Source organism: Capsicum annuum, chromosome 12 (genome assembly GCF_002878395.1).
Source record: "Capsicum annuum cultivar UCD-10X-F1 chromosome 12, UCD10Xv1.1, whole genome shotgun sequence".
Classification (NCBI taxonomy): Eukaryota; Viridiplantae; Streptophyta; class Magnoliopsida; order Solanales; family Solanaceae; genus Capsicum; species Capsicum annuum.
Window position 1 is genome coordinate 56,184,636 of NC_061122.1, and position 10,439 is coordinate 56,195,074.

Consider the following 10,439-nt stretch of genomic DNA (forward strand, 5'->3'; position numbering starts at 1 on the left):
ATGAAACATGGTGTGCATGACCAAGCAACTAAAAATCAGATCTATGGATATTCTTTTATGAATTTATCGACCTTCAAAAAATAACTAATGCTTCAATGGGGGAAATCTCTAAGAGAGATGACTTGCCTCGATGAGTAGACTATAATCTTGCAACAAGTTATCAATTTTGGAGGTTGAAACCTTTATATTCGCAACTTATCGGTTGGAGTTTCAGATCCACCACGTTTGAAATATGAATTCAACAAAATCCTTCAATAAAAGTGACTTGTGATTTAAGGATTTCTACAGCTAAAAAAAGGAGTTCGTGGTGACACGTCGAATCCAACATGTGAGCTAACTTTGTGGAAAGATCTACACATATACATAAAGGTTCTAGGCTTGACTTTCATACACATCATAATTATTGGAGACTTTTCTCAAATATAATAAGAATCTCACAATTTCAGCATTAATACTTCGAGTTATGAATTTTCTACCACAAGCATACAAAGCTGAAAAATGGGGCAAAACTGAACCCGAGGTGATTTGAAAATATTATCTAGGACGGTTCAAGTATTCTAAAATTATTAATTTTGGATACATTTTAGATTTGGAAGTCTACTTTAAGGATAATTAAGTCGATTCTAATTTCAGTATTCCTACATCAAGATACAATTTTTTTGGCGTAGTCATACAAATCTGGTAATGGATGTGTACCAACATTAAAGTTTACTTCAAATATTATTTAGAATAATCCAAATGCTCTAAAATTATAAATTTTGGATATGTTTTGGACTAGGAAGTATAGTTTAAATAGAATTAATCCAATTACAATTTTAGTATTCCTACATCAAGATATAATTATTTTGGTGTAGTCGCGCAAATCTGGAAAATTTAGTGTGCCAGTATTTAAAGTAAATTTTGAAAAAGATCATTTAGAATGGTCCAAATTTGGTAAAATTCCGACAACTAGATATGTTTTATATTGTGAAGCTTGATTTTTAAAAAAAATCAAGTGGCTTGTGATTTGATATTTTCGATTCCAACAGTGAATTTTTTATCATAAAGATATAAGCTAGCGAACAACGAAACTTAGGAGAAATTGAGGCTTAATATTATATCATCAACGCATTATGATAAGTAAATAATTTTGAAATATGAAAAGCAAAATAAGTATTGAAAAGAATGTGCAATATAAAGCCAAATAGAATGGGGTTATATTGATGTTAATAATTTCAACTAATCGATCAAAGCAGAAGAAAAAAGAGCAAAAAGTTAAAAAAGAAAAAGCATCTCCTAAGGCTAATCTAAACGTAGCTTATAATTAACTAAATTATGGAGAGAAGCCTCTAAGCCCTGCTTTTTATTTTTGACATAATTCGAAGCATTTTTAGTCACCAAGAAAATGTAAGCAAATTTGGTGAAATCATCTTCAACATCGAAGGCTTTAGATTCAATCTCTTTAGCTTCTTGCTTGACAGCATCTTGAAGATCTTTCAACTTCTTCACCTTATTTCTTACCATCTCAAGATATTAAAAAGCGGTAGAAAGTTCTCCAGATTTCTCATTTTTTTCCTTAACACAAGTTCAAGATGTTCCTTGGGTTTTAGACATGGCTTTGATATTTTAATTTTTGTAGCATTATCAACAAGAGTCAATTGTGCTCGGTCGTAGTAAGTGACAAACTTGAAGAAAGACCCCAACAAATTCTACCAAAGGGAAATATGCACTCCCATTTCTCTCATATCTATGAGTATAGTTGGGAATGAATATTTGATAGAAGAAGCATGGTTCACAGTAAGGCCTAAAAATTTGGCATGGATTCTAGCCCAAGCTTTCATGACGAATTTCTTTTTAAGATACGAGGCAACCTTTCTTCCATCAGAAACAAATATAGTTACCACTAGTTGTTTGTAGGAATTCGATCCTGTACTTTCTTCAGCTTACACAAGGGGAGTGACTCTTACTCTAATTTTGAGCTAGAAAATGATTTTCAAGAGCTTGACCTTAGTACAGATTCACTACTATATCGTTGTCTACCAAGGTGGGACGAAACCAACTTGTTGACATTGTTTGGCTTCTTAAAAATAAGAAATAATTAGTAAAGTCATTAAAGAACCATTGAATAAGTGAGAAAGTTTGAATCAAAACCTCTTTGAAAGTTGTCAGTATCCTTGAAGAACTAATATTATCCCCAGAAATCTACACCACATGGAAGTTAGTATTTTTTGGTTCATCTAAGGGTGGTCTCACTTTCTTCTAATAACGATCTCCATGACTTCTAGCGCTATCATATTGAAATAATTGCTTGTTGGAAGCTGACCAGGTAGGATTGGCATCTATTTTTCTTGAAATTCTTCATACGAAGGTTCCTTAGTCTTTTTTGCAATTCCATTGGACTTTAAAATGGAATGTGTGCTCATAATTAATGACTTTTTATCACATTCTTAAGGGGAATTAATATTGGACCCATGACATTTACTAGAGATTTCGTATGATCTTCAAGAACACTCACATGTGCTTTTTTCCACCAAGACTTATAATTCGACGATAAGAATTTCTTTAAGTTGGAATCACTAGAAGGAAATGTAACCTTTTCCATGGATTTAGCGAACACACAAATTTGTGCAAATCTCAATCCATCTTCTAACGGAGCCTCTCAAAAATCATAGTCTAGTAAACCAAGATAATCTTAGAAAACTCTTAATTGATGGCTAAATTTGTAAGGACTATAAGGCTCAATAATGAAGATATTCCCATCTCTTAAAGCAAGATAGTTCAAATGAATACTCATAAGGTAATTCGGCTGGAACTCCTTATAAGTGCCATCGTTATGGTAATGATAGGCCTGAGGTCTTTTAGGAAATGTAGCATCCCAATCAATAGTTCCTCCTCCATGTATATGTTTCCTTGCTTCTTCCTTCCCATAGTACCTCGTAGCACTTTTTCAGAAATATACGACCTAAGGGGATCAATTGGCTCATCTACTAATAGAAAATGAGTATTAAAGTAATATGTCAAAACATCGTATACAAAATTGACCGGAAAGTATGCACGAACAAGATCAAGCCGTGAGAATTCTACGATTGTATTTAATCCCTATAAATACTAGCTAAGACTGGAACTAAAATGGTAACTCTTCATCCACTTGCCAAGTGACAGTCAACTCTGAAAACTCCTGGATGTATAATATCCCACTTTTTTTTAAGGAAATACAAACATACACCACCAGCAAGTCAAAAAGGCAGCCAAGTATATTTTTCCTCCTTATGATTCATAAATCCCAACTTATGAAATAAACTCTCTTTACTGTTGGACCAATTAATAGACTTATCAAGTGTTGCATTCAGGTTATGTGATGTAAAAACAACAAGAACATGCCTAGTGTATTCCCACCTAGTGTGGTCTGGGAAGGGTAGAATGTATGCAGTCCGTACCACTACCTCAGGTGAAGTAGAGAGGTTGTTTTCGATAGACCCTCTGCTTAGAATTAATAACAATATAACAAACACAATACATAAATACATATAAACTTATACAGTATGCAAAATAGACTAACAACTCTAGCCAAAAGATAATACTAAAGCCACAAAATAACACTAAAACTATAAATCTGAAGCCATAGACAACAGTCAACACCATCACTAAGAAACTTTAAACACAAATAAATAACATTTCCCTACTGTTACCGATGCACTCCTACCCCTAACCTTCTACTTTAATCTACATCCTCTATACCTTCCTATCAAGGGTCATGTCCTTCGTAAGTTGTAACTGCTCCATCTCATGCCTAATAACCTCCCTCCAATATTTCTTCAGCCTACTTCTACCCCGCCTAAAATCCTCAATAGCCAGTGTCTCACACCTCCACATTAGAGCATCCAAACCCCTCCTCATCACGTGACCAAACTAATGTAACCTTATTTCGCGCATCTTGTCCTCTACCAAAGCCACTTCTACCTTTTCCTAAATAATTTCATTCCTTACCCTATCTTTTCTTGTCTGACCACACATCTATTAAAATATCCTTATCTCTGCCACCTACTATTGCATATGGAATTTCTTAGCTAGCCAACACTCTGCTCCATAGAACATAGAAGGTCAGACTGCCACTCTATAGAACTTACCTTTAAGCTTTGGAGGTACCTTCTTATCACATAAAACTCCCAAAGCAAGCCTCCATTTTAATCACCCTACCCCAATATAATGTGTGACATCTTCGTTGATCTCACCATTTCCCTGAATCAAAGACCCCAGATACTTGAAACTCTCTATCTTCTGAATGGATTAAGAGTCCAGATTCACAACCACATCAGCCTTCTGCGACACATCACTAAACTTATACTCCAAGTACTCCATCTTGGTCCTACTTAATCAAAATCCTTTAGACTCAAGGGTCAGTCTCCAACTTATCATTAACTCCACCTCGAGTCTCGTTAATCAATACCACATTATTAGAAAAAAACATACACCAAGAACTCCCCTTGAATATGTCGCATCAAAATATCCATCACTAAGGCAAATAAAAAAATGCTAAGAGTCGATCCCTAGTGCAACCCTATCAAAATTAAAAAGTGCTATGAATATCCACCTACCATCCTCACACGAGTCTTTGTGCTATCATATATGTCCTAAACGAACTAATTTATGCCACAGGCACCCCTCTAGCCTCTAAGAACCTCCATAAAATTTCCTTGGGCACTCTGTCATATGCCTTCTAAAGATCAATAAACAACATATGCAAGTCCTTTCTCTCCCAAAATTTCTCCACTAGTCTTCTCACAAGGTGAATTGACTTTTCTTTTTGGAGGAGGTTGTCTGTACTTAGAAGATTTTTAAAACCAAAACATTGTCCATTTTCTCATAAGAGCACTCGAATTATCACTAGTTGATGTGTGGTGATTTTACCACTAATTTACACAAAATATTTATGTACACTATCATGTTATATATCCAAAAATAAGACATCAACATGATTTAAATACACTAATATCCATATTTTGTAGGTATCTAGTTGACAAGGTGAAATAATATAGATTAAAGCTAAAAAGAGGATTAAATGGAAGGAAATAAAGTACAGTTGAAGACCTGAAGTAGTTCAAGCTCAGTTACCATGACCATGGTCCTTAGGACGTGGTCTCGATTAGTAAAGATGGTCAGCACAGTGCGATCGTAGAACACATCTACGATCGCATAGCTGCGGTGAGCTCAAGTCTGCGATCGTGGTTCAGTAGAAATATGACCTAGGGCAGTTTTATAAAATTACATAGACGAATCCCAAACCATATATAGGCAAGAACCCTTTATTTTTTGGGTATTTATTACCTCATATATATTTTTGAATTGAAAGCAAGAAACCTTAATTGGGAAAGTGTGTTACTATTTTTGGAGGATTAATTTTTTAGTATTTCTTACCTTCTTCATGAGTAGCTAAGTAAATTAGTTTTGGGATGATGTTGAACAAAAGTATAATTATTTGTGGGTGTTGTAGTATTTGTATGATTCTTAGTTGTTGAGTATGGATTCCATAATTTCTTTAATTTATGAGTTTGAATTTGTGGGTAAAAACCCCAAATATCCAAATAGGTTTGCTGGGTGAAAGCCTCAAACTCTAAAAACCCTTCATTATCCTTAAAAGAGGGATGAAGGTGAATTTGAGGTAACCTATAGCATTCTTGAAAGAGGGTTGTAAGGGGACAAGGCAATGGTGGACAATTAGGCCTATGGCTTACTACCTTATACAATTTTAGGAATAAGTGTATTTAGAGTGTAAACCATGTCAAGAAAATCATCCTAGAAATAGGGATGCTTGATTGATGTTTTGGGTGATTATGAATTGCACACTTGTTTGGTGCTCAAAAGAGCCAATGGGTGAAATCGTTGTTGTTTTATTGAAAGATTTACCTTTAGGTAGACCTAATCCAAAGATCTCATCAAATATTGATTTTAATTCAAAAGTATTACATTTGTGCATTGTTAGTCAAAAATTATTACAAACAAATCCCCCTATTTTATTTTACATGTCGTGTTTGTTATCATTCTGAGTAACCTTTTAGTAACTAGAACACCCATAGGACTTCAAATTTATAATTCGCTCCTTGCAGATTCAACCCCAACTCTAGTTGGGGTATTGACAATGACTGTCTCACCCTCAAACATGGGAGTAAGTTGAGCGTTATCAAAATGGCATCATTTTCGAGGAGTGGAATATAGATTTCACTTATGCGATGTGATTATTACTTGGGGATACCTAGGGTGGTATAATTTACTTTATTTATTATTTTTAATTTTTTTAGGTGATCGAAGTGTTAATGGAACAATGAGTGATAATGCAAGCAACATGGGTCCATTTGATGGCCTCGTAGATGATGAGGGCCAACTAAATGAAGCGAGACAAACAAGTGCAATCTGTATCCCACCAACTAATGGGAATAGAGTTTTCTATGTGACTAGCATCATGCTTCATATATTATAAATAAAGGATTGTACGGGAGTAAAGCCTTTGAGGGCCTAAATATCCATTTGAAAAATTTCATGGAAGTTTGTGCACCATTCAATATAGCATACATTACTCAAGAATCCATTCGGCTTTGCCTCTTCTCTTTCTCACTAATGGGAGAGGCAATTTTATGGCTCTGCTCAGTTTCACTCGACTCAATTACATCTTAGTGTGAGCTTACTTTGGTTTATTTTGATAGATGATTCACACCATCTAAAAGCTTCAAAAGAGGGATGTGATTGTGAATTTTCTGTAAATGAATGGAGAGCCATTATTTGAAGCTTGGGAATGATTTGATGGAAATTCGGCATAATGGCCAAATGATGAAGTCCCAGAGAAGATGCTTCTTAAGATCTTATACTGTTCCCTTGATCCATTAAACAAAATAGTGGTGGATAATGCAGCGGGTGGCTCCACAGTAAATATGCACCACCATGCGACCTTTCTATTGATAGGAGAAGTGTCAAAGCAAAACTGGGGTTGACGTACCTGAGATACCGAAGTTCCCAAGATCCCTTATACTACTTCTATGGTTTATAATGAATAAATAAAGTAGAATGAAGAGAAGGACGAGGACATGGCAAAAATAATAACCCAACTTGAACTCTTGACAAAGCATGTTATGGGTGCACCCGTAAAAGCGGTAAACCCCGTAGCATCAAAATCGTACGAAGATGATGAAAAAAAATAAGTTGGATGAGGAAATATGGTATTTGGCTAACTACTCAAGGTGGTCCTACACCGCCTATCAAAGGTAAGGTGTGAATCAAGGTTGGATAGACTGTAAGAAGAATAGAGATTGAAGAGATCATGAGCGTGATTATGACTATTATGTCAGCTCTCATGATCGAGCTAAGGCCAAGGAATCTAGAGTCACTAAGCCTGAGAAGTTCAAGAATTAGGATGTGTTAAAATAGATCTTAAATAGAGTGAAAGGTAAGGACAAAATGGTTTGTGAGTTAAAGGGTGATTTCTCCCAACTTTCTAAAACTGTGGCGTCTCACTCTATATCTATCAAACAATTGGAGACCCAAAGTATAGAGGTAGAATCCCTAGTGACACGATTGCTAATCCAAATAATAATGCTCAAGTTCTAGCAATTGTCACAAGGAGTGGAAAAATACTTGATTAACCCTCTAAAAGAGGCTTAAGTGAGAAAATGCCCAAAGTTAAAGCAAAGGAGGTATTACCTCAAAGTCAAGAAGAAAATGATGGGAAAGAATCTGATGAGAGTGATGAAGAAGTGGTTGAGATTAACAATCCACAAAGTAAAGTAAGGACCACAATCCAAGTTCTTCGCCCATTCCCTCAATGATTGCATAAAAAAGAGGAAGGTGGCAAATTGAGGAAGTTCATGGCAAAACTTAGCAATCTCTCAATAAATATCCCATTGCTCGAGGCGATCCAAGAGAACCTGAGATATGCTAAGTTAATGAAAAAGATGATGTCCAAAAAGAATCTTGTTGAAGGTGACACCATTGAGGTCACTTATGGGTGCAGTGCTATCATGGATAATAAGGTTATGGAAAATAAAGATGACCTTAGAGCATTCACTATTCCTTGTACAATTGGGACACATGAGTTTGCAAAAGATATATGTGATGTTGGTGTGAGCATCAACTTAATGCCTTTTTTTATCTACAAAAAGGTTGGATACCCCTACACTGACCTCTATGTGACTTTTAATGACAGACCAGTCCATCAAAATGCCGGTGGAAATTTTGTTTGATGTCCTTGTTAAAGTGGACAAGTTTATACTTTCGGCAGATTTCGTGGTATTGGATTGTGAAATGGAGAAAGGAGTACCTATAATCCTTGGTCGTCCTTTATTTGCCACCGGAAAAGCCACTGTCGATTTAGTGATGGGGGAAATGAAGTTTAGGGTGCAAGAGTATAAGGTCTCTTGCAAAATTTGCAAGACAAAAAAGCAAACCGCGGAGCTTTAAGTGGTCTTCATGGTGGATGTTGAAATTAAGAAGGTGAACGAGAAGGGACTTGACAACCTATCTTGAGCATTGGAGAAGAAAGACATCATGACACGATGATAACTAAGGCACTATATAGGAGGCAACCACAAATGCCACGAAAGTGGCTCGTATCCTTTTTGTCATGTTTTTATAGTATAGATGTTATCTTTTTCATATGAATAACTTATTCATTTGTGGAACTATAGAGTGCATTAGATGATCTTAGAAAGGGGTAAGTGTGTAATTTTGTATTGAAAACTAATATGGGGAAAATATGAGAGCATAACCGCTCTCAGTTACCGTGATCATGGTCCCCAAGTATGATTGCAGTCACCCGCGTATCTGCAATCATGGCCACCTGACCGCAGGCGCGGTTACTTCAGCCTCTTAATCCTTAATTTCCCTTAAACTCTCTTTCATGATTACTCTCTAATTTAGGCTAGATTCTGGCCAAATTTGAGAGCTCTCCAACAGCATCATTGCATCCCTCTTACATCACAAATACAGTAGGTATCATGAATCCATGTTTTTATTTTTTTGAAAATAGGCCTTAAAATGCATAATTAAGAAAGGGCCTAAAGTTTTGATTGTTATGCTTTCCATGTTGTCATACTTGGCGATGGTTTGGTGCTGGCTGCTTGAATTAGGTGTGCACACAAGTGAGGAAATCTTGAGTACCTAATAATGTGCGAAAAATATAGACAAAGTAGATGTACACACCAAGTGTTTGACACTTTGCCCAAATGAACTTTCAATAGTGATATTTGCATTCAAAAGGGCACATTCACACTTATTTGAATTGTTCAATTAGTATTCATATGATTCCTTGTTGTGGAGCTTGCTAGTTGCCTAAAAACTTGGAAAAAATTTGAACATGGGGAGATTCCACGAAACCAGCCTCAAGTATCATGACCGCAGTCACGATCCAAGATTGTAGCCATGCGATCGCGGTCATGGCCCATGATCATGATAATCGGGGGCAGTTCCCTCCCAAACCAAAAATCCTTCACTCCCAAATTTTTAGCCTAGCTTCATCAAAAACCTTTTCCAATGAGCTTTAGTGGACAATGAGGTATAGATTGCAAGATAAAATATCATTGACTGATATAATTTGTGCCTATTATTTTCAGGACAACCTTATGGACAAGTATGATCATATTCGATTCATGGCATCCGAGTGCCACACCCATTACTATAGTGATCTTTCGAGGATAAAGCTACTCCCAAAAAGAGGTATTTTCTTGAAAAATGTGCCAGAGAAACTATCAGCATTTCATGACAAACATAAAGCCACAGGGTGGAGGTGTTTTTCCCAGATCCCTGTATTGCAAATGAACAACTGGTCTATGAATTTTATGCCAACATAAATAAAGTGTCTTTATTGGACCCATTCAATATGACTATTAAGAACAGGGCAAACCAGTGAAAGTTGGGGTTAAGCAAATCAATGATGTTTTTGGGCACCAAAATGTAGACATGGGTGAAGTCAAAGCAATGGAGCATAAATCAGGGAGTTGGTTGGCACAATAGCTATGCGTAGGAAAGAAAGTCTCTTGGGAAAAGACTAAAAACAATATCTCCATAAATGACTTCACTTTTGAGGCTCGAATATAGTTACACTTTATTGGTAGCTGAGTCTCTCCTTGTACCCACATGACAGCAGTCCCAGATCTGCATACTTAAATACTTACTTGCATTCTAGACAACATCTCTTTGGATGTTGGTCAACTTGTGGTAAATAAAATGGATTACTTCAAGAACCAAGGTGGTACGCATCTCTTCTTCCCCTCTATCATCACTGAGCTTTGCAGAAGAGCAGGGGTTGATGAGTATGCTAGTTATACATGGCTCTGTCTTAGTGCTCCCTTCTACCCCTTGAGGATTCAAGGAGAGGGTACATCTGGCAAAGAAAAGAAGCAAAATATCAACTTAGAAAAGTCAGCATGTATTGAGTCTGAGTCTCATAGACCAACCACTACTGGACCTCTTAAGGA

The 10,439-nt window shown here is 36.2% G+C and overlaps 1 protein-coding gene across 1 annotated transcript; it reads left to right on the plus strand.

Moving 5' to 3' along the window:
• Nucleotides 1-7,637: 7,637 nt before the first annotated feature.
• On the plus strand, nucleotides 7,638-8,424 carry LOC124889611. Its single transcript, XM_047401579.1, has 3 exons — nucleotides 7,638-7,746; nucleotides 7,807-8,085; nucleotides 8,171-8,424. Exons 1-3 carry the CDS (start codon nucleotides 7,638-7,640, stop codon nucleotides 8,422-8,424), a joined length of 642 nt encoding a protein of 213 aa, XP_047257535.1.
• Nucleotides 8,425-10,439: the final 2,015 nt, after the last annotated feature.

What these genes read in the sequence shown, in the direction of transcription:
- LOC124889611 (XM_047401579.1), top strand. Translation starts at nt 7,638, where the DNA reads ATGCCCAAAGTTAAAGCAAAGGAGGTATTACCTCAAAGTCAAGAAGAA. An exon ending in TGAGATTAACAATCCACAAA is followed by an intron (nt 7,747 to 7,806) that starts GTAAAGTAAGGA and finishes TGCATAAAAAAG; the next exon opens with AGGAAGGTGGCAAATTGAGG. An exon ending in AAAAGATATATGTGATGTTG is followed by an intron (nt 8,086 to 8,170) that starts GTGTGAGCATCA and finishes TTTTAATGACAG; the next exon opens with ACCAGTCCATCAAAATGCCG.